This window comes from Rhinolophus hipposideros (assembly GCF_964194185.1).
Source record: "Rhinolophus hipposideros genome assembly, chromosome: 18".
NCBI lineage: Eukaryota > Metazoa > Chordata > Mammalia > Chiroptera > Rhinolophidae > Rhinolophus > Rhinolophus hipposideros.
In genome coordinates, this window is record NC_138064.1 from 55501662 (window position 1) to 55526232 (window position 24571).

The 24571-nt window shown below is 43.7% G+C and overlaps 1 protein-coding gene across 2 annotated transcripts; it reads right to left on the reverse strand.

Moving 5' to 3' along the window:
- Positions 1 to 2270: 2270 nt before the first annotated feature.
- Positions 2271 to 16644, reverse strand: INHBA (inhibin subunit beta A). Of its 2 annotated transcripts, none has more exons than XM_081079727.1 (3): positions 16541 to 16644; positions 13536 to 14048; positions 2271 to 4306 (listed from the first exon to the last, which is right to left on the reverse strand). In XM_081079727.1, the coding sequence occupies exons 2-3, from the start codon at positions 13921 to 13923 to the stop codon at positions 3414 to 3416; spliced, it is 1281 nt and encodes a 426-aa protein (XP_080935853.1). In that variant the 5' UTR covers positions 13924 to 14048; positions 16541 to 16644; the 3' UTR covers positions 2271 to 3413. The 2 variants fall into 2 exon arrangements, with proteins under 2 accessions (XP_080935853.1, XP_080935854.1); XM_081079728.1 differs by lacking the exon at positions 16541 to 16644 and adding an exon at positions 14881 to 14981.
- Between the last annotated feature and the right edge of the window lie 7927 nt (positions 16645 to 24571).

Sequence of the window (24571 nt, forward strand, 5' to 3'; positions counted from 1 at the left end):
TGGTTGTTCACAAGGCTGCATATGTTCCAAGGTTATTAAAGATAGTAGCAATTTATAATTCTATTTCAAGGACATACAAATTTAATGAAATAAGGTTAAAAAATTGTAAATGTGTGATAACCCAATCATTTAAATTAATTCAAATTAAATCATCCCATTAAAATGTTATCATATGGAATTTTATTTCACCCTGCTTCTAATTACTGTGGCCACTAATCAAAGTCCATCTTGCCCTAAATATGTTGAGGACGTCAAGGGCTTAAAAAGAAGGCATGTATATTTGATACGACATACATGTGAACGGTCTTTGTAACTTCTTGCTTTCCTTCCATGGCCTTGGCCATTTCTGCTATTGCATAGTGACCAAGCACTGGGGCCTCCACTCTGTTTTCATAGGTTGTACTATTAGGTCCAGTAGCAAATAAGACACAGTTCAAAAGTCCCTCAACATTTTTCATGAAAATTTGTAAAGTTGAACATCGCCATCTACTCCTCTATTTAAAATTTCACCCACCACACCCATCTTCCCCACCTACCTGATGTCCTGGTCAATGGTAAAGAGTGAGGAAGTAAGTTCCAATTGTGTATGGTCTCCGTCCTATACTTAGAATCCACTCTCTTGCAGTACATGTTGTGTTTCAGGCATGAGTGGACCTCTAGACTGTAGTACATATATCTGCCAGGTGATAACATTAAAGTGGTTTGCCTACATGCTGCCTAGTGTTCTATTAATAGTATACGGATTTAGTACATTTCTCAAGAAGTGTTAAACCACCTTTTGTAACATTTGGTTTCTTACTGATATACTATTTTCCTACAATTAATTTTTTTAAATCTATGAATTGACACAGGCTTGAAAGTTTCAATATTTTACAAAACATTAATGAATGTAATTTTCCCCAATTATTAGAATGTTTTCAATTTTTGCAATCTTCAAACAAGTCAGTAAAAATAAGGCTCTGTATTTTAAAAAGCACATAAATGAATAACTTATAGCTGTTCTAGGCAAGCTAAATACTGTGAAATAAACTAGTAAAAATTTAGCTTTAAGCATGTACTTTGATATTTTTATAAAATGAAGAGGTTTTTTTGTTTGTTTTTTTATGTGTTTTTTTTTTCGTTTTCCATTTTGCATCTGAATCAATACATACAAACTTTTACATCAAGAGTTTTGACTGTAAATTATTAGGGATTTTTACTCCTGCCCCGATCCTTACCTCCTTTTTAAACTGTTGTCTTCCTTACTCCCACTCTCTTAACACTCTCCCCCAAATAATTTATCTTTTAACTAGTGACAACAACATTATTTAGCCTAGCTGTGCAGGTACTATTTCAATCAGACCTTAATCATTAAAAAAAAAAAAAAATGCACCCAACATTTTTATTCTGGACTAAATTTTAAACGTTTTTTTCTGAAAAAAAATCTTCTGATTTAAGATTGATTCCAATAGATAACAAATAAAAGTTGAAATAAAACAAAATCAGGCTAGAGCTTTGATGAACATGAGTTTCCTGTTTTTCCCTGCAGGGAATAACTTATAGGATAGAGGTGGGGAGCAAGGAAGAAGAGTGAATTGGATCCCTGGACATTTAAAGAGGGTCTTGCTGAATATTCACTGGAATTTCCAGGCTGTTTCCCATCCAAATTGTTGAAATGTGCCCATCTAGTTAAGAGTAAAAGCAAAAACTATAGCCTATCCTTCTTAAAAATACTGTGTTTTGCACACAAACATTCATTGCATTAAGAACATTAAAAAATGACAACCTGAAGTGCTTAAAATGTGTATGGACATGCTGTGATACATGTATATACACACACAGATATGCATATGCACAAGCAATGTATATATACACATACAAGCACGTAGCATTTCATGAATTTGATTGAACATGATATCCAACAGTGTACAACTACTGTACATCCAGTATGAAATGTCCTGTTTCGTGGATGTGAAAGGAGTCAAAAACCAAACTTCTCAGGTCTTTTTAGCCTGAACACAATCCACCCTACTCAACCGTGAATCCCAACCCCTGACTCATTGATGGTGAATGATACCAACCACAGACAGACTGTTTAAAGGCTCACACAAATGTCTTTGGTGTATGTGTCTATTTTTTAAGGTACAAAATAATAATAATAATTATAATTATAATAATAAAAATAGCTATTTTGTGTGCTGTAGCAGTTCTTTTATAGCTCACATTAAGTGCAGCTCTTAACCCCCCCACCCCCACCCAAAGAAAATACTTGTTAAATAAGGATTGGACAGGTCAAACACCATTGTAGTGCAAATAGTAAACGATAAAAAAAAAAAACATTTACAAAATATAGAAATGTTTGGATCCAACAGATGGACAAACATATTCCTTTCAAGTATCTCTCCTTGAAGAAAATAAAAATTAATCAGGTTACTTCCAATACAAAAAAGTCTCTCTTTTTGTTCTCTCTCAGGTAAACAGTTTCAAACCTATTAGGTTGCATAGTTCTAAGATCATAAGCACCTTAACGAAATGTAACTTTGTATTCTTTTTTCCTTGATCTTTCACTCTTCCCATTTTTGTTCTCAATTTTTTTATGTTGGCTTTTGTTGTTTTGTTTTTTTTTTGTCTTGTTTTGCTTTGTGTTTTTTTTTTGTTGTTGTTGCGAGAGTGGTACAGAAAAAGAAAGTGTGACCATCTGCACACTATTGTTCTTTTACCAGTACGTGTACATATGTGGTGTGTAGAAATGCCTTTGTGTGTGTGTCTGTGTATGTGTGTGTGGTGTGAGTGTGTCTGTATGTCTTTGGGGTGTGTGGTGTGTGTTTATATGCGTGGGGGAGTGTGTGGTGTGTTTGGGGGGAGTGTGTAGTATGTGGGGGGAGGTGTGTGGTGTGTGTGCGTGTGCACTGATATACACAGAGAGAGGGTCACGCAGACATACCTTACGACCTGGGTAACTGGGTGGGAAAGTGCCTGTAGCTGGCCCTTTCAAATTCATGGCTTTCTAGATGCTATTTGGGTTGTGCTAGCCCACAGTATCGCAGACTAGCCAAGGTGACGTTGAGGCTCACCCTGAAGGGGAACTGAAAAGGAGAGGACAATACTCCTGTGTAAGCAACTGATATCATCACTTTGATATCAGAGGAAATGAAGGATACACCTTTCCCCCTCCCCTCCCAATTTCTGTCTCCTTCACTGCTTCACCGCTGAGCCCTGGATAGGGAATTTTTCCACATCTTCCTTCATCTGTTTCAGGTTTTGTTTTTAGTTTTTGTTTTCAGTCTTTTTTTGTTGTTTTTTTGTTTTGTTTTGTTTTGTTTTTTTAATTTATGTTTTTCTGGTTGTTTAACTCAGAAACCTTAAACATTTCTTCATTTTGCCACTGTCCTCTCTGGACAACTCTTGTTCCTGTCCCCCCTGAGCTGGGCGCTCTAGGAGCACCCACACTCCTCCACTATCATGTTCTGAATGTCTTTCTTGATGATGTTTTGCCCATCATCATAGTACAGCATGGACATGGGTCTCAGCTTGGTGGGCACACAGCACGACTTGAGGTTGGCGAAGGGGCTGTAACCCCGCATGCGGTAGTGGTTGATAACCGTCGAGTGAAAGGACAGCGACGACCCCGACGTGCCTGCTATGTGGCTCGGGCACTCACCCTCACAGTAGTTGGCATGATAGCCAGAGGGAGCGATGATCCAGTCATTCCAGCCAATGTCCTTGAAACTAACAAAGAACTGTTTCTTACAGCAGATGTTGACCTTGCCGTCACACTCCAGGCCCCGCCGCCGCCGCCGATGAGGGTGGTCTTCCGACTGCCTGGCCTGCAGCATGAGGAAAGGTCTGTGGGCCTGCTCCTTCTCCTCGTCTCCTCCCGCCCCTCCTTCTCCTGCAGCCTTCTTCTTCCCTTCCCCCTCCTCTTCTTTCTTCTTTTTCTTGCCCAGCAGGACGAGGCTGGCGCCAGTCTCATGGCACTGATCACAGGCAATCCGGACGTCCAGCGAGCTCCTGCCCTGGTCCAGCAAGCGCTGGATGCTGCTGGACACGGGGAAGATGTGCCACGTGCTCTTCCGAGCGTCCACTGCCTTTTCTGATATCAGCACTTCACTCCTCCCCTCCATGAAGCCCACTGCCTCGGCCTCGTCCCCCGTGTCCACGCTGCCCTGCAGCTGCTTCTGCTGCTGAAAGAGATGGATTGTGACTTTGGTCCTGTTCCTGTTGGCCTTGGGGACTTTCAGGAAGAGCCAGACTTCTGCACGCTCCACCACTGACAGGTCACTGCCTTCTTTGGAAATCTCAAAGTGCAGCGTCTTCCTGGCTGTGCCTGCAGATGAAACACAGCACAAGAGAGAGCAGGGACACTCGTTAGTTCCTGTGTTGGCGAATTTCCGGCCACCGTGGGACCTCTGTTCAAGACCATCTCAGATTAGGATCAACAGATTACCGCCCACAGGCCATCAGAATGATTTTGACATTTTTAAATGGGTAAAGAAAAATAGTATTTCGTTATACATGAAAGTTACATGAAATTTGAACTTCAGCACCGGTATATAAGGTTTTATTGGACGACAGCTCTGCTCATCTCTTTACAGGTTGTCTAAAGGTGCTTTTGCACTTTAACATGGAATTGAGCAACTGCAACAGGGACTGGCCCATGAAGCTAAAATCCTCATTCTCTGGCCCTTTACAAAAAACATTGGTCAACTCTCACTCTAGAAAGCAGAGGGTCTACATCTGAGTGTGTCTGGGGTCCTACGAGCTCTGCTTCTGGTCACTAAGTGCTTCATCTCAGTTTCATCTTCTATAAAGTGGGAATGGCATAATGACATGTGACCCAGCATCCCATAGTTCAGAAGGATCCAATGGGATAACATAAATGAAAACACTGTAAGCTCTAGCAAGCTGTGGAAATGTTCTTCCCACACAAACATGCAAATAGACCTCCGCTCTGCCCAGTGTGTCTGTGTGGTACACAGCCTCCTCCCTGGCCACATCCTGCTCCACTCCCCTTCTCTTCTTTCCTGGAACACAGCATCAGCTTTCTCTTTAAGCTGCCTCTCCACCAGGAAGCCAAGCTCCTCCACAATCACATCTCCACAAAAGGGGAAAGGAATCTTTCCCAAAGGAAGATCTGCTCGTGTCACTCATTCTTCACAGTCCTTTACTGAGTTCCTGGTGGCCTCAGTTTGAAACAGAAATGGCCCAAGACATCGGTCTCTGCTCCTGCCTTCTGCCTGAGTTCCCTCCCCGCACCCCATGCTGTGGTCCATCCACACGGTGCTTGTTGGAGGTTGTAAGCATGCTATGTACTCTCACTCCTCCAGGCAGTGACACGTGTTGTCTGTCCTTTCTGCCTACAATTCTCCTGCTCCCAACACACCACCCTCAGGTTTCAGATTGCAGATGAGATGACATCACTTACTCTGGATGCTGTCCCTAACCTCTCTTGCCATCCTAATTTAGGACTTGAGGTCTGAGGTCCTATCTACCCTGTGCAGTGTCACAGCCCAGAGTTTATCAGAAAGCAGGCAATAGGTTGATTGCTTATAAACAAATGGAGGCATCCTTAACATTGACTTATATTAAGATTAAGATATCTTCCTCCTACCTCTGAACCCCTCATTTTTGCCTCCTTCCTTTTATACAGCTTAATGAGCACCAATTACAACTGCTGCCAAGAGAGGGGAATCCCTGCATTGGTTGGGCAATTGGGTTCTGTGACCACTCAGTTCTTGGCTAACTCTAAAATTAGAAAGTCGTCTATTTCCTGCTCTTTCCATTTGCACTTGTATGTTTGTAAATACAGGTACTGTAAGCAGGTGCTCAGACTAAAATTCTTTGATCGATCAAATATTTTCCTACTTCCACTTTTACCACTTGGTATGAAACATGCCCTTTTCTTGACCACCTCCTGCATGTACCTGCTTGAAATTGTCCAGCCTACATGCTTTCCCATGCACAAATCAGAGGAAAACCTTAAAGCAGTTCATCTTAGAACTTACAACTCCCTAGGAGGGTCTCCCTGCCCAGATTTCTATAGCTAACGGAAATCCAGCCATACTTATCACTCTCCGCCCCGAGATGTTTACAGTACTATAAATTTTAGGCACAGTTTCAAGTTCTGTGCAGCAGAAGGCAGGCTTTTCTGTGCATTGCGCACTGTAGCTCCTGTTCTTAACTTAACACACTCTACGCACTGTGATTATGATAGTGGTAAATTCACAAGGCCAGGGCCAAGGAGGGCTGCGTATGTATATGAAAGGCTCTCTGGCATTTTTGTATAAACTTGCTAGGATGCTGGCCGAGATGGTGGTGGTGAGGAGAGTTCCTTTGACCTCATGTCTCTGGCAGGAGTTGAAATGAATAATAAAGCTGGGTTTATGATTAGATCACCAGAGCAAGGAGCAGTTAGAGGGGGAAGCTCTTTTTTTAGGAAGGATGATGACTTTTTTACAAAACGTGAATCTAGTATTCCCAGTTGCTAAAAATTGGTGGAGGGGGAGGAGAGACGGGGGCGGGGTTGTTCTTGGTTTTTTTTTTTTTTTTAGAAAGGGAACACAAGACTCCAGGAAGGCCAGCTTAATCATTTATATTTAAGAGGGCAATCAGGGCCGGTTTTAAGGTGGTAGGGTCCTCCGAAGACCAAAGGAAAAGGCTGTCAAAGTCCCCCAAGCCCCTGAAGATGGCAGCCTAGGAAAGCCTGCAATCTCCTGCCGCTGAAGGCACCAGCTCCCTGTTGCTCTCCCTACTGCCCGTGTCAGGCCAGCTTCTGAAACCCTACACCTGCAAGATGCCATTCTGAAGATGGAGACATAGTAGCTGCTAAATTAGAGAAAACAGAGGGCACAAGGTTGTGCTTTATTTTTCTAGGAAAGAGGATGAAAGTGGAGAATCTGACTTTTCCCCAGGTTGGGAGAGCTGCGTTTCAGGTAACTCATTTCCACAGGCTCTGTTCTGCACTGCCCCATGACAGGAGGGGCTGAAGGTGAAGGAAGATAGTCTTCAGGTAAAAGGAGGAGACAGATGGCAGTGCGGACCCTTCCATGAAAAAAGTCCAGAGACCTCTACAGATGCTGGGGGCATGGGGGACGAGGGAGGGCTAATTGGCAGACTTGAACCAGTGACAGCACATGCAAATTGCTTTTGTAGGGCCAGGAAGTCCCTTACTTCTAGTAACAGCCTACAGGACAGACCCTCATTTCACAAGAGCAGGTTTCTAATGCAGGAGATAGCCCCACCCCTTCTTCACAGGCAGCTGTACTTGGAAGCAAATGATTTAGTGTTCCTGAGAGAGGCTTGTACAAAGAGAGCACTCATGGGGGGGGTGGGGGGCTCAATCTGTCAGATGCTGTTATATTAGGATCAGAGAGTTACCATCAAATGCCTTTCATCCCGGTCCTGGAAGACAATTAGCTGTGTGGCATCACCTGGCACTGTGGAGAGGACTGGTGCTGAGGTATGCACGCATCGGTTTCATTATCTCGGCTGAGAGACCGTCCCCTGGGTTCTCATCCCTGGCTTCAGTGATGTATCTCTCCCCCATAGTTCTGACATTTGGATTTTCCCTTTACTAATTGACATGCCTGTCGCCTCCTTCTCCTGGTGTCCATTTCTGGAACTGCTATTTGTATATTGCATGATATTTTTTCAGGAAAAAAGTAAAACTGAGATCCAATTTCATGAAAATGCTGTTGCCATAATGCTCAGGAGAGCAGGGGGAACAGAGAGAATCAAGTCTTCCTAATGTCTACCTTATATGCAGGTACATTTTAAAAGTTCTATTGTATTCTGACTTTATTAAACACTGCATATTTTTTCTTTTACATTTAGCTTTCATTGCAGAAGGAGGTGGGGAGAATGAGAAAACTAGAGTGCGATGGAATTAATATTTACCAGGGCTGCAGGTTTCAGAAAGATATTACAACCCTCAAATTTCTTAGGTATGAAAAATTTAACCACCCTTTTGATGCTATCGCCTTTATTTGTGTATTACCTGAGAGAGACTGTTATACTGCAGGGATGCTTTCCGGAAGCTCCATTCTTCAAATCCCTACGCATAACAATTTCAAAAGTGGAAGGAGGTTGCCTAAGGCTGAGGTGCTTAAGATCAATTACCAATCAGTGTCGGATTTGACTTAAATACATCTCCTGCTGTAAGATCCTGAAATGGAAGCCTTCCCATGATGCTTTGTGAGCAGGTACAGCTCAGTTTCTACAGGTGCACACTGGGTTCCTACACTATTACCTATCTAACCAGATATAGTCAGTTGCTTCGCTAACCTTTCATTATCTTCTCTCTGATAATATTCTTTTCATTCTCTGTGCTATTTTTTCCCTCTAGAGGTTTGTGAGCAATGCTTGTATCACCGCCTGCTCTGCCTGAGTAATTCACTGAGAAAGTGCCACGCAAACCCATGTGGGTGATAATATTTCATTACTTAAACCTCTGTGAGTTCAGTGGACACATATCAAAGGGAGAGAAAAGAGTGCATAAAATGGGTAGGAGGAATACATTTTGCACCTTACAGAAAACACCTCTGAAATGTTGCCAGGGAGGAGGGATAAGAAAGAAGAGAGACTGGAAGCTAGAAGTAAAAACACCTGAAAATAGATTATTCTTTGCTTTTGGAATTTTTCAAATGTTTGTAATAACTCAATCAAGAAAGCAGGCATGCCAAGAGTTAAGCAGCCAAGCCCCTCATTGCTCCCTTCCCCCACACCAGGGCGCTGCTCATGCTCCAAGTCCAGCAACTCAGATTTGTGGGCAGACGGGTGTATGAACATTTCCAATGAAACAAGCAATACTCACCGTGCTTCATTTTTGTTTTGTTTTCCTCATTGGGATCCTGCTTAAAGTATGCTGCCTTTCTACATATGGGTAATAGTTATGTCTCTGATGTTAACGTGGAAAGCCTTGTTGTTTATAGAGGATTTAAACTCACGGGGCGGGGGGAGGGGGGTAGAGGAGGGGAAGGAGGGGTGAGCCTCGCTGTGAAATGCTGCTGTTACTTTAATTTTCCGTTCTTCACCAAGTTTTTTTCACTTTGACTTGATATGGTATAGAAACTGATGGGAGCATACAAAGCTACCACTCACCGCATGCGTGTTGTCAGAAGCACTAACTTTGCTGTTGGACTGCTTCCAGGGGTTTCTGCATAAGGCAGCAAGTGAGGTCATAAAGGCCATGCCTCCTTTTACCTACAGTACAGGGTCTGGCCTGTAGTACAACTGCAGGTTTGGTCATAAAGTGTCTTGATTGATTGTTTTTTCAGCCTTAATATCTTTTCTTAGGATTTGCTATTGAATTGTAAATGCCCAGCCACATTTCCGCATGTCTATTTAAACGGTGATGAAAACAAAAAGAGTGAAATATGTAAGGAGAAAAGGGGTTTTAGGGTCCTAACAGAAGTAGAAAAATTCTTAAGGTTCAACCCACAGACTTTCAGAGACTTCTCCCAAAGTTCCTGAGAAGTTTTACACTTTTGATTTTGGATCTAGGAACAAACCAGGCAAGTATGAAAAATTCTGAACTATAGCTCAGAGAGCGTGCTCAAGTATATTTTAGCAAGAGGGCCAAGACAAATACACGTTTTTACAAAAAGTGCCTGGGAAGGTATTCCCAGTTCTCCAAATATTAAAACTGAATTTCTACCCTGACACCTCCCCCACTCCAATACACCTACTTTGCAGGCCCAAACCACTATTCATCTCTTTTCACATAATTTCTCCACCATTTCTCTCCACACTCTCAGTTTGGAAACAAATACATCCTCTGAAGCTGTACACCACGTTCCCACAAGACATTAAATAAATAGCCTTTTCCCTCCTTGTTTTCATTCACTTGTCATTTGTCGCTGGTGAAAAGTGTTGATAAGACAGGCAAACTGGGCAAAAAAAATCAGGGGAGATGGAAGACGTTTCTGTAAAAGCCCAGGCGGCCATATTAGGGGGAGATGTGTGAGCAAATCAGGACTGCTGATGATTCATGGTCACATTTCTCCACACAGTTTTGTTTGCTGCTAAAATTTATCATTCCTATCTTCCATGGAGCTAGGGAAAGTTCACATGTATCACTGGCATTTTCATTTCCTTTCCTTCTGTCTCTTTTAATGCATTATAGGTAGTCGTGTTCCTCCCATCCCATAAAATCCTTACTTTATCTGGAGGATGAGAGGAAGAAGGCGGAAACTGATAATCACTAAGATTAGGGCACTACAGACTGGGGCTTCCAGTAGGTGAAATTGTGTTTCCCTAGAAGATTAACTGGTAAGGAGCAAATGTCTTTGGAATGCGCCCTCTTGTGGGCGATCATTTCCCATTATTCAGAGAAGAAAGTGTAAGACACCCTTCAGTGAGGTGTAATTCAAAGAAAAGTTCAGAAAGCTGGAGTGGAATGCTGGGAGTCAACTCCATCTCAAGATGGCTTTCTTGAGGTGGGGGAGATAGTCATTCAAGCAAGTCTTCTTTCTAACTCAAATCTTCTATAACTAGACTCTCCAAAAGGGGAGAGTTATGCATTGCTTTCAACATCACCTAGGCTATGTGAACATTTTCCAATTCTTAATGTTTCATTTCTTTTTTCTTCAGCAAGTTCTATCAATTGCCAACTTATCTACCAGAATCAGCATATAAATTTGGCAGCATATGAAGACTCAGCAATATATTGTCATTGTACATTGACTGACCAGCTATTGTTACAAATCAAAATAAGATAAAATAAGATATAGCAGTCAAGACCACTGATTTTAGCTTCAGTGACAATTGTAGTGTGAGTTGGCTTGACTATGCCCGTTCCTTCTTACTTTTCTTTAAGGTCTTAGGTAAACACAGAGAATTCTGTGCTGGCCATACAAAGAATGCAGTAACCTTGGTGAGCAATCTTGGGTGGCATAAATAAAAAGAAAGTTATTTTTTGCACGTTGGAATAAATTTCAGAGAGCTTGACAGTGATTCCTTGCTACTTAGTCAATAACAACTCCTGTCAGTTTTACAAAGATGGGGCACTTTCCAACTGAGCAAAATGGGACCGGCTCAGTTCAAAGAGTTCTAGGCTCTTGAGCTTTTGCAGTCCCTCAACTGCTGTGCCCATGTCTTGGCTTTATTCAACCATCATGGGACTAGAGGTGAAAATTAAACCTGAATCCCCGACTGAGGAATCTCGAAGTTGAAAGGTGCATCTCTGGGTATGCAGCTGTGGCACGCACGCAGGTGACACTTATCAACTGGAGTCTGCCGTATAAAACAGTTTATAAAAAAAAGAAAAATGAATGCCCTTTGCTATCCTCCAAAAATCTTGATATTGGACATAGTCTGAATTATATTAAGATTGAATTATTCCAAAAACAACAAGACATTTTTATATACTCCCTATGATCATTCCGATGATAAATTTCTTCCCCAGGAAAATAGCAGCATAAAATACTCCCATAGTACTCTACTTAGAGAGTACTATAGCAATCACTAAATCTGTGAAATTATATAAATCAACTTGAAGTTGGTGCGTGAAACTTCTCAGGTGAGCAAAATAAGCCAGGGTAATAAACCTTTTGTAAGAATCCAGCAGCTCACCCAAAGTCAAGTTGTAAACTCAACCACATGGAGCTTTCCATTATAAACCTTCAACTTTAGTCAACATGTGAGTCAAATGAATCACCTTTTTAAAAAGTAGCTCAATATCTTTCAAGGCAAACACCGAACAGAAAAGTTTTAACAAATGACAAGATTTCATATAATTGAGAAAAAGACTGGCATTGAGATGCAGGCACTGAGTAAGAAAAACGGAAAAAGGTCCAATTCTTTCCTGCAGAACCTCCCATGGCAAGAGAGTAGTTTGCTATACAAGACAGATTAGGTGGAAAGCGGGCATATTGCTAGGGTCAGGTGTATATTAAAGGTAGTCAAAGGCACAGATAGGTAGGTGTACTTAGTCATATGCTGTGGTAGAGCCAATTGAGGAGCTGCAATGAAAGCTATCATGTATGGCAACTGGCATATAAAAACATATAAAGGGTCCCTTTGTGTCGGGACAGAGTGCAGGCCTCTCCACGGCTTCTATCCATTGCCTGTGCAGGACCCAATGTCATCAGGCACTATCTTTCCCACCTTGCCATCAGCAAAGGTTGAGAAAAATTGGGAGGCAACTTGAAAACTCCTGACTTTTTTCCTTAAAAAGCTTCAAAAGATAAAGTTATAATTATCATGTCCTTTGGAGTGTATCAAGAAAGAGTGTTAGGGAAAGAAAGTTAAGAACTTCTTTAAAAGGAAGAACCTGCTGGTGAGATAGCTAGACTGCCCTGCCAGGAAGCTTGCAGGACCCCAGGGCTTATCCTTCAGGGAGAAGCCAGGAAGCCAGCAGGCTAGCTGCTCCCCCAAAAGGATGCCCAGGTCTTGGAAGGTCCTCTTGAAAACAGAACATCTGAGTCAACAGGTTTTCAGGATTGGAAATTCTGAGTATTGCCTTTATTGTTTATACTGCTGCCGCAGAAAACTTTTAAACAGAAATGCTGGGAGCCCATGCACATACTTTACTGGCCATATTCTCTACCAAACAAAACAATGGCACTCTTTTCAAATCAACCTGGCAAGTGATATGATTCCTTAGCCTGGCATTACCATGAAAGTAACACGGTATTAACACATCTGTGTGCCTGGGCGTGCATGGGCTTGTAGAGATGCAAAAAGATCTGTGTCACATAACTGTAAAAATAACCTGGTCCCAGGTCTCCGCCTCCACTTTTGACAGGTATTTTCTATTCAGCAACAGGTTAGTGTGGTCCTGAGCCAACGATTAGAATCTATTTATTAAAGTTCTTCCTCTTAGGATTGAGTGAGAGTTCAGTGTAGTATCTGAGAGCACTTTGTCAAGGTTGCATTCCTTGGCAGAGAGCTCTTAGTAACTTTACAGAGAACAAAACTCTTTTTTTTTCTCGGTTCAGAGAGCAAAAGTCAGTGTTCCAAAAGTGACTGCTGGTTCAATGTCAGCTGTCCCCCAAAGTCGCTTTTTAGGCCCAGAATGAGATGCCTGTGCTCTTCGCCTTTCTAAAGGTAAAAATGACAGTCACTAATAAATGTGCCCTGCTTCTCTGATGTGGCCCCTGAATGGACTTTTAAACGGAAGGTTTGTTTAAGACAATGACTGCCTCTGTGCCATTCCACCCCGCCCCCACCCCCGCCCCCAATAAACTTGGGATGGGGTCCGGAAGCCTCCCTGGCTCCCCTAGCTCCCCTTGCACCCGAACATGCCCCGCCTTTCATCAGGCTGCTCAGACCAGGTCTCACAGGCAGGGCGTGGGAGACTCTCTCACAGAACGGCCTCCAGCTCCAGACCGGCCCTAGGGCTTCCTCCGGATGACCCGCGGAGTTCAGCACCTCCAGCTAGGGCTCAACCACCAGTCCCTGTCTCAGCCCTCTCCCGCTCCCCGGCCTCCCCTCCGCCCGCCCGCCACCATCACCTAATAACTGCTGACCCTCCCAGGCAGTTTACAGCTGGAGGGAAAGAAGTTGCTCCGAGTCCTGTCAGAGAAACACATCCCCACCCCCGTGCCCGCACCCACCTGATTCCGCGAACGTGATGATCTCCGAGGTCTGCTCCATCAGTTCATTCATTTCTGCCCTCCTTCCGATGTCATCCTCTATCTCCACGTACCCGTTTTCCCCCACTTTGCCCACATGGAGCTTTCTGATAGCGTTCAGAAGCGCCGCCTTGGGCACCGGCTGCGTGACCTCGGGTCTCTTCTTCAAGTGCAGCATGTTTAAAATGTGCTTTTTGACGGCCTCCACCATCTCCGGCTGAGCGTTGGGTACATCCTTGGGGAGGGTGGTCAGCGCACAGGACGGGCAGGCGAGGTCCCCACTGTGCCCCTCGGATCCCGGGGTGGGGGAACTCCTCACTATAATCCAGCAACTCGCCAACAAAAATCCTCGCAGCCAAAGCAAGGGCATCCTGGCAGCAAAAGTTGTTGTGGTTGCCTTTTTGAAGGCCCTGCTTCCCCCCTCCCCTTACGCACAGGTTTTTTTGTTTGGTTTGTTTTGGTTTGGTTTTTTCCTTCTCCTCTTCAGCAAATTCTCTGGAACGAGAACAAAAAGTTTTCTGTGAAGTTTTCTTTGCAGGTTCCCTCTCTGAATGCAGTCAGTGCTGTAGGTTTGTGGCTGTCAGGGAGGAGAGTTCTGACTGTCTCGGAGTAAGAGAGAAGGAGGGAGGGAGGGAGAAAGGGAGGGAGAGAGGGAGGGAGGGAGGGAAAGACAGGGTGGGGGGGAGACAGAGACAGAGAGAGGATGGGAGGGAGAGAGACAGGGAGAGAGGAGAGAGGGGGACAGAAGAGAGAGGGAGAGAAGGGGGAGAGGGAGAGAGGGAGGGAGAGAGGGAGAAAGAAAGGGAGAGAGGGAGAGAGAGAGAACGATTGGCCCTAAGTGAGTGAGTGAATGGGAGAGGGAGGGAGTTTGTGAGTAAAGGCTGTCATTAGGAAGGGGAGGGACAGCCCGTTTTCTGACAGGCTGCTTTCCTTCTGCTCACTGCTCCCTCACACACACCTCTCTTCAAATATCACCATTCTCGGGAGTTCTACTTTCCCTTCTGAAAGAAATCCTCCTAATTTTGTTCTACTTCCTTTTTTTCTTTTTTTTTTCTTTGCCCAGTCCCCTTGCTTCACCTTCTTCCTCTTTTGGAGGGGAAAGAAAAACCCCAAGTAAATGCACTGTCTCAATCCTCAGGGATGACTTGATTGAAACAGTCGGCCCCCACCACCCCTCCGACCCCTCCAGCTACAGCCCTAGGGGACTCGGAGCCCACAGGCTGGTAAGGTGGGGCTCAGGGTCCCAGAGGTTTGGGGACAGGTAGGGAAGGTCGGAAAGAGGGGCTAGAGGCCAACAGTGCTGCAGGGGCCAGTTGATTGTTCTGACCTGAGGGAATCCTGCAGGTCTTCCGTTTCCCCATTCATTCATATTTAAATGTCCAGGGCCGTCTACACTGGCAGGCGATCTGAGGGGAGTGCAATAGAACTTTTGTTTGGGGTCATATAATACACTCTGCTTTTCCCAACTGCAAAATGCCACTGGGCACTGAAAGATCCACAGGCAGGCAGGCAGCATTTCACAGGCTCAGGACACAGGAAGCCTTTCCCCTCTCCCCAGTCACTACCACCTCCTGCCCTGCACATACACACTCACATTGACGAATTACAGCCAGCCACCACTTGCCCGGACTTCCCAGATAAAATGCAAAATTCACGTGCCCTTTCCCACATTATTTTACACAGTGTGCTCCTATGACTTGAATAACTGGTCCTATGGGAAAATCATCTCTAAAATATATTGGCAAATTATTTTCTCTGTCATGTGGGTAGTTTTTTCATCCTATCCCTACCCCATTCTGGACCACTGTGCTCAAGGACTGATCCCTTGATGGCTTCCTTCAAAGAACAGCACAGATGAAATCATCGTGGATTTCAGTGTTCACAGAAAAAGAAAAATGTGAATTTTTAAACAATGCCTGAGGTTTTTTTTAATTCTCCTCCCTCCCCCCTAACCCCCTTTTTCATTTTGTCTTATTGCTTTTATCTTGCAGAAGTATCTTTAAGAGGTCCATCTGTTAAAGCTTTCCTTCCCTCTGGGTTTCTTTCCCACACATAAGCCCTCTCGGTTTCTGTAGATATAGTCAGCTTATATCTGACACCTAGTGTGTTCAGAGCATTATAGTCAAGCAATACAGTTTTGGGGGGGAGGGAGTTAATAAACGTCATTACTACAAGCACAAGATGTGAGTGCAGGGGAGGAGGGTGAGAAAACTGTGACACTAAATTAAAATTATAGTTTGCACAGGTAACAATGCTTTTCTGAATCGGATACATTGGCCCCCTTTGCCAAAACAACTACTTGCAAGACTTCCTGTGTTACAAGCCATCTATCACCTTTAGGGTTTCACCTCCAGGAATACCATTTATCTGCTATTATTGTTAAGACTTAGTCAACATTTCCTAAAACAGTCTCATTTTTTAGTGGGGGATGGTGAAAGAGAATGGAGAAGGGGGGGGGCGTTATAATTGTTCAATAGATTGTCTTTGAAATATAATACTTAACATAATCTAGCTATTTGGCATCACATACACAGTATCCAAAGCATTTTGTAGTCCAATTAAGTTTTACAAGAGAGTCTGAAATAGAGCTAAAAGTTTAATGACTCCAAACAACTCAAGAGTCCTAATAGTAGCATTTAGATAAGTGCAACTTATCAGTATGTGGAGTCTATGTTCCCTAAATTTATGTGTGTATTCCCTAAATTTCCTGTTTGTGTGTTCCCTACATTTACTGTTTGTGAATGTAACTGGAAAAAACAAAACAGCTTTCTCTTTAGCATATGTACTTGTATCTATACGCTGAATGGGTTGCATAAACACATAATCTATTTGCATGCTCTACTGTTAAAAGCTGTATTAACCTGCCTGAATAATATTAAAAGGTACAAATCACACAGTACAGGAAAGTGCCAGTAAGTTGCAAATGTCTCCTAAGCATTCTGACCATGAATGTGTAAATAGCTCACAGTAAGAATTAAAAGCATTACCTTCCCGTTGCTCTCTCTTTCACCAGCAGCTTCTTGTATCATGTGGTCAGAGCTGTCCGAGTTCCTCTTCATGGTACTGGCACTGTGAAGTTTTATACTGTACTACTTACTTGTACACTCATGCGTTGGTACCACTCAAACAGAGGAGGGCTGGGGCTTTGTTTAGGATTGGTTAGAATCAGCATGACATCAGCAGATCACTGGTTTTTCCAGTGTGAGACATACTTCATAATCATTATCTAATGGAAAGCCATTCTTAGCTGCTATGACACTACTGGGTGATCACTGAGCCAGTTAAACCTCTAACTGACTAGACTGCCTTTTAGAAAAAACTGGAATTGAACAGCTATATCTCATTGAGTGTCCAATTTCCAACTTTTCTTTTACTATTTGCACACACACTTCTCATTATATTCAGGTTCAGTTTTATTCTTCACATAAAACATCTGTTACTTCATGAAGTTGCCTCTATTTACAAAGTATTTTATTGTTTCTTACAGGCAAGAAAATTCACAGTGCTCTTTATAGGGATTCTAATTACACTTTTAAAAATAAGACATTTCATTGAGAAAAAATAGGAAAATATGTATATCTGTATGATGATGATCTCCCCTTCCCTGAGTTACACTATTATTTTACATCTTGAAATTGAATGCCTGCTTCATAAATCATTTATCACCAAGAACTTTGGAAATAGTCATTCTCTTCAAGTGAACCTTATAAGTATCCTTCCCAGTTCTTTAGAATCCCAATCTAACTAGGAAAAAAAAGAAGCAAAAAACAAACAAACAAAACCTTTCATACACCGTTCTTTATCAGAACTTCAACTCCTATGATTTCTAAATTGTTACGATTTCTAAATCACATGAGACTAATGAAAAGAAGTGGACATTCCTTCAAATAGGGGTTAAATTGGTCAGGGTTTTCTTGGCGGGGTTTGGGGGGGTTATTAGCAAGTCTGGGAAATAACACAGGAGGAAGGACTCTTCAGACAAGGATAGTGAAGCTTAGTTTGGAGGAGTATACCTACAGCATAAGCTGGGTCTTCACAAATTGAATAAAATGTGCAAAATTGTTTGGACCTAATGAAAGCCATATGACCAGATATGTTGTTTTGTATGCAGGATTTAACATGCATAAAATAAACTTTTCACTGTGCCCACAAGCAAAATATGGAGCCTCTGGCCTCCTGATGTGTAGTTTAGGCAGGTTCCTTTAGGACACCGGAAAGTTTTCTGTGTAAGAGGGTTTGCCTTGGCTAAACACAGAGAAAGTGTGGATGCCTAACTGTATATGGGGGTGTATATGCACCCCCTTCTAAAAACTGTATATGCAGAAATGAAGTAGGAAATTAAATCATTAGGTTGTAGAGGAACAGAAGGAATCTGAGAGGGAAAGACAGAAATAGGATCAGCGTTGGTTAACTGCATACCTGACCATCAGTTTAGAATTGGGCGGACTCCGCCTCTTTGTAAGAAAGGAAATTTCCCCACCCTATTTGATGAGCCCCCAGGAGAGCAATGGCCTGCAGGGCATCTCATCTCATCTCCTCGCCCCATGCATGAACCCTAGTGTCCTAGAAATGCTACTGTATGTATGAGTTTGGGGGCACACAACCAACCAGGACGGAGATCCGGGTCCCACTGCTTGCTAACCATGTAACATCAGGCCTCGGTGTTCTCATCTGTAAAGTGGGATCCATTTCTGAGATGCCTATCTAAACAATTATGTCCCAGGATTCCACAGCTCCCGGACTAGAGAAGCCACCCTAAAAGTACGACTCAGACCGGGTGTGCCACCAGATGCCCACCGGCCAGGTCAGCCCACCAGCTGTGATGTAGTTCTCTACCTGAATCCCCGAGCTCAGAGCTGAGACACACTGGAAATGCCTCCTCACTCAGTGGGAATTAAGGTGGGGGTGGTAAAGGAAGCAGGAAGGTTACAATAACTTCAGTCGAACATTCTGGACTGGCAGTGCTCTTTTCCCTTCCCAGCTTCAGAGCCCAGGGGATGAGCAGGCTAGCCCAGCTCCCGACCAGCATCTCCCGTCGCTCGCTCGGCCGGTTTCTCTTTCACTTCCTGCCCCTCCCCCAGCAGCTCCCACCGCGGCCCTGCGCCGGGCCGCTCTGCTGCCACCGTACCTTGAGCAGCACCTGCTGGCAGCTCGCAGGGATCACGCCGGAACGCGACCGCCAGGCCCTGCGCGGCGGCCGCCTCTATTTTTACCCCGAGCACCAGCAAGGGCAACTGTTTCCAGAGCAGCTTTTTATTCTTTCCCCCTTTGGCAGCTAAAGAATTCCGAGAGGGGGGAAAAGAGTCACTGTTCAGGGAGTGTGGCTGGGAATCTCCGAAACAGCCCTCGGTGCCAGGGCCGAGGCCGAGAGCGCAGCCAGTCCCAGGGGCCCGCTGCCGGGCGGGCTGAGGCCCACCGGGGGCCTTGAGGCCTCCTGAGCCGCCCGCTTCCCGCGGGGGCGCTGAGCCCCGCCGGCTACTGCGCTCGCACAGCGGCCTGCGGCCACCCGGTTTTCTGCCTACGCCGGCGGAGGGATTGACCCGCCACTTCTCAAAGCTCCCAGCTCCTCGCTGGAGCATTTGGGGGCTCTGTTCTCGCCTGGAGGAGCTGCCCCTGGAGAAGCCGGCAAAGCAGCTTGCTGCTACAAGGAGCAGGGAGGGAAACCGTGGTACCTTATTTTACTGTAATTGCAAAAGGCACGATGTGCCAGAGATGTATATTTAGAAGTAGTATGTTTCTACTTTTATGTAAATGGAACAATTAGGGCCTGCCTTGCTGCTGCTAACTCCAGGGCTTGTGCCTTGCTGCAGAGCTGGTGTTTTCAATCACAGTTAGTGAGCTGGTCAAAAACAAAGTTCATTTAAGGATAAGAGCTTAGTGGTGCAACCAGGAGAGAGACCAGCGTCCCTGTGCCTCCCTGTGGCCAGCGGTGACACACACCTTAGGGCAAGTCTAACCTATAGTGGTGTTTACCTACGGCAGTAGCTGTCCCCCTATGAAGTTGGCATGGAGCAAGAACTGAGAATGTTCATTTTTCTTCTCAAGCAAATCGTATGTCCTTCAGCTTCCATCCATGCTATTAATTTGGTCTCTTTGCTCACTACTCCTGGAACAAGGAGACAGCCCTAGAAAAGGAGGTTGTTTTCATGTCTCTGTTATTTTAGCTGCAGCTCATGCATTGCTGTTATTCACTGAAAAATACACGCCAGGAGACGTGAACAACCCTAACAAGTGACTGGGAAATTGTCCTCTGATTCAGCTGAAATGGCACGAGTCTGGGTGTTCAGAGCACGGACTAGCCTGCTGACAACTCAGGGTGTTTGAGTTCCTTCTTATGAAAAATCTGTTTCCAAAAAAGCATGATTTCTGGTTCATCCTGTCTGGGAAACTGAACATAAAACGTGACTATGGAGAGAAATCAAAAGGACTCGAGGTGTTCACAACAGCTGACATGTTATTCTGGGCTCAAGGCAGGAAAACCTTGTGGAGTTGAGGGGCGGTGACTCCTTTGGGAGGCAGCTCAGAATCCAGAAAATCTGGGCAGGATCAGAGTGATATCTGCTGCAGTGAGATTTCAGGAATCTCCTCAGATGGTTTAGGCTGATAAGGGATTGGCAAAGCCTGCCTGTTCCCTGGACAGCCAGAGCTTGCCCATCACTTGGGCTGGACATTAGGTAGAGATATTTGGGACAAAGAAGGGCCAGCATGTCATATTCAAAATTGAACTGAGAAGCTGTTTGCTTTTAAGTTAAATCACTAAATGAATAGAGAGAGAGAGAGAGAGAGAGAGAGAGAGAGAGAGACAGAGATTAAAATTCTTCCAGAATTCATTAGAAACCAAGAGTCAGAAATAGTTAATCCAAACTGTCTTCCTCAGCCTCACATTTCTTTGAGAATCCTACATTTCTCTGAATATCCCACAAGGCCTTGTGCTGTGTATGTGTGCTGTGTGTTCAGAGTATTTGGAATTGCCCTTTCTGAACAGAGGGAACCCAGAGGCTAGAACTAAAATGATTAGGGAAAGAATAAAAAAAAGTAAGTAAACTGTTATCCTTCAGTCTAGAGCAGTGTTTCTCAATAGGGGTGATTTTGCTTCCCAGGAGACATTCAGCAATGTCTGAAGACCTGTTGGCCTGGCCAAACAGAATGGGGTGGGGGTTGGCACTAGTGGCATCTAGTGGGTGGAGGCCAGGGGTGCTGCTCCACATCCTGCAATGCACAGGACAGCGCACACAACAGAGAAAATGCTGCTTGTTCCACAGTTGAGAAACCCTGATTTAGAGTTATACATTGAAGTTTCATCTAATTCCCTTCCCATGAATGCCCCAAGAGGCCTTGACAACTATGCAAAATATTCATAATCCTAATGATTCTGCCTCCACATGTGTCTTGTGCTTCCTGATTAATGGAGGCCCACACCACCAGCAAAACGGACACAGTAAGAGCACCTCTTCGGCAACGTTGCTGTTGTCCCAACCGACTTACCAGTGTGGCCTCAGTAGGTTTCCTGCTGGCTTTGTGTTCTAACCAAATGCAGAATCTTGATGATCAACAACAAAATGAGATGAGTTGGCCCACACCGGAGTTGTCAGGAGGCAACAGACTCATGGAAAAGAGTAAGTGAATGAGGAATTGAGTTATTCACTTTAGCAATTCAGTATTCAGTATCTTTAGCAATTCAGTATCATAAATCTATGCAATAGGGAATTCCCTGAAGTAAAATTCACAAAAAGTGAGATTACCATGCCTTTCTCCCAGAACAAGTGAATATGATGTAGCTTGATTGTATTTGTTTAATATGTTAGGAGAATGACACACAATCAATATCCAAAGAGATAAAGCAGAGCGCTTTGCTAAATCCTAATGCATTTTCCAAGCAAGATTATATTCTCCAAACTTTCTCTTTAAAAGGAAGTGGTATGACTGTTGAAAGAAGACCATGCCTCTTCAGATGTTGCTCTCCTGTGAGTCCTAGAGAAACTATTATGAAGGACCCCACATTATGGAAAACAATAATAATAATCAACAAATGTCGGTGAAGCTCACAAAAGAGAATTTGCCTGGATCACTAGCTTAGGTGTGACATGCCATCCCCTGCATGCTGAGACCAACTCCCCTGAGTCATCACTCTCAGTGACCTGGATCTTCCAGAAGGAGAGGGTCGGTCAGAGCCTGTTGTAAGATGAAGGGAGCCATGAGGGGAATGTCTTAGACACTCTGACGCCGTCTCATCGACTCCAGCATGTGAATCAGTCTCCTCAGGTAAATGGTCATTTTGGAACCAAAGACCTGATCAACTTCCAAATGATTCAGAAATGCCTGGATTTCCTCCCAAGAAGTAACTAGTTAGTACTTGTGAAAAACTCAGTACATAGAGAGAAATCATCATTTATAACCTCTATAGAAAAACATATACTGAAAAAAACAACAGTAACACTAATTCAAATGAGTAACTATACCCCCAAAGTCCTTCCTGGCCAACATATATTTTGAAGTTGATTATCATAGCTCAGTTCTGATCTAATCAGGAAACATCTGCCACAGCAGTTGATCTTCCTGTTGCCCAGATGATTATGAGAAGTACTCACAAAAGAACATATAACAGCTGTTGCAAAAGTTTTTCTCACCTGGATCCCCTCGGGTAATAAGTTCCATGTTGCTGACTTAAGGACATATAGCTTTAGCATCTAGATTCCACTGGGCTTAGATAAGAGAACAGGAATCCAGTTTCGCCTCTCCACAAAGGTATCTCAAAACCTGTTCCCAAATTATAGCTTTAGAGGGGAAGACAGAATAGGCTGGGGGCAGACCGGGGTGTTTTTATTTTATTTTATTTTATTTTATTTATTTATTAATTTTTTATTGGTTTATTGGAGTTGCTGCCTCCCTCATGTGCTGATAGAGAGTCCAAAGTTTCTGCCCTCTGTTGCAGCGCCTCGCACGCTGAAACGCCTGTGTACTTCCATGGGCACTGACAGTGTGCTCTGGCAGTGGCTCAGCTCGGTTAGCAAATATTTCCAGGTGCCCCACTCTAATTTTAGGAAGGTCAAGTTTGCAAAGGTGAAATTGCAAGCAGGACTTCTGTTAGTTTTTATCAGCTTGGAAAAGCAAACTAATTAAGCACAATATTCTGAGTGTTTAACTGGAACCACTGGATTCTACAGCTAGTCTTGAACTTTCAAAAAATAATTTATGGCCACAGCTCCTTTTCTTAACATGCACTGAGTTTGTCTTTAAAGATGAGATAGAAAAATGAATGAAGGAAGAGCCATTCTATTAGAAGGAAAAATCTTCAGAAAACCTCTCTCCCAAAGGCCAGGGGTTAATTTACGATGACAATAAACAGGGGCAGAAAGCCAATCATGTCATTTTGGCCAATTCCAACATCATTTAACTATGAAATGAGAATAATTAAAGTGGTGCTCCCTGTAGAAAAGAGTTCAACCAATAAGTTCTCCAAATTTCAAGGAGCTTTTGTTTTATTAGATGCTATTAGCTTCATGTTAGTCACAGGGAAAAAAAAATGCCCACAGACAACACGCACGACTAAATGTAGTCAGTTTGCTCAGCTGCTGCTGATGTCAGTGCTGCCCACTAGGAGTGAGTTACTGTAATAATCCCCCTTTTATTAATCATAGACTGGAGGAAGCAGAAAGTGGGTGACATCATGAGGCAAAGGACTGGCTAACTCATGCTCCAATTTACTCAGCTTTATTATAACATTTCTCAAGTGTCACATGAAAGCGATTACCATTTCACACTTTCCCTCTCTGAGCAATCATCTCTAACCTTCAATCCAAACTCCCATAGAAAAGCTTAGTTCAAATGGAGGTGCACAAAGGCCAAATCTCACCAAGAGTCCTTGTGCCAAGAAGGCAGGTCCTCCTCAGAATAGCTTCTTCCGGGACTTGAGATGGAGGCAGTCTCTAGAACCACAGCCTCCCAAAGACTCTTGGTTTACTATGGCCCTGGCGGCAGTGGACTGGAGAGGACAGGCCATTATAAAGAGGACCTGAATAATCTGGGTGGCCTCATGGTTACCAAGGGTACAGGCTCTGCACCCTAGGGATCTGAAATGTGAAAAAGTCCGTTTGAAGATGTGCTTAAAAGTAGTGCTTAAGAATGTAGGTCCTGCAGCTGGACTGCCTAGGTTCAAATTCAGCATTCACCACTTTTACATACCTGATAAACAGCTGAAAAAGTGGCATCTCCATAATGAGTATTTATCAGGAAAAAAATGTTTTACCACTGTCTGAGCTATACTTCATCCTCTTAAACTAGCATCTTGCAGCCCTTGAATAAGCAATTTCATAGATGTCTTCACTTATCCCTTCCCATCCTGAGGGTATTTGAAGGAGTCAGAATAAAGCCTGCTTAGGCATGTGTGAGAGACAGAATGGAAGACCAAAAGAGAGGCCGGGGCTTTGTAATATTTAGATAATGATGAAACTGGCTCAGCTAAGGCAGAGTGCAGTAATTACGCAGGATAATTCATTACTTGGGTTCGCCTTTGCTCAGTATTTATTGAATTATAGGCATTCTGTTAGGTGGGTGCAAAAGTAATTGAGGTTTTTGCAGTATTTTTAACCTTTTAAGCTGCAATACTTTGGCACCAACCTAATACTAAGTGAGTGGTTTGGCTCTCAAAAATCATCAGCTGGTGCAGGAAGGAGGTGCCAGACCATGTTACATGGTAAGCAATGTATTAACACAGTACATAGCAACTTTAGGATCTCCAAATTGAAAGTGTCCTTTAGATAGCAAAGGATGCCAGGATATGTACTGCCCCCTAACTGATACTGTGAAGAATAGAAGGGACCTTTTAAAAGCTAAGTAAGGGTTTAAGTAGAGTCCATGACTGTGTTAGATTGTAGGTGTGAATTTGGCCACTTCCATGAATTTGTTTGTAGCCAGTAAGGCACAGCCATCGAACTGAGTCATGTTTTGCCTCACTCTTCTCCCATGAAGAGGGCCTCCGAATTTCTAGCAGCTGCCTAGGTGGAACCGTGGCAAAAGGG

Bases quoted from the DNA above. Each gene is read 5' to 3' on its own strand.
- INHBA (XM_081079727.1), bottom strand. From the start codon at position 13,923: ATGCCCTTGCTTTGGCTGCGAGGATTTTTGTTGGCGAGTTGCTGGATT. The intron at 4,307-13,535 runs GTGGGTGCGGGC...TTTCATCTGCAG, and splicing joins CATCACGTTCGCGGAATCAG to GCACAGCCAGGAAGACGCTG.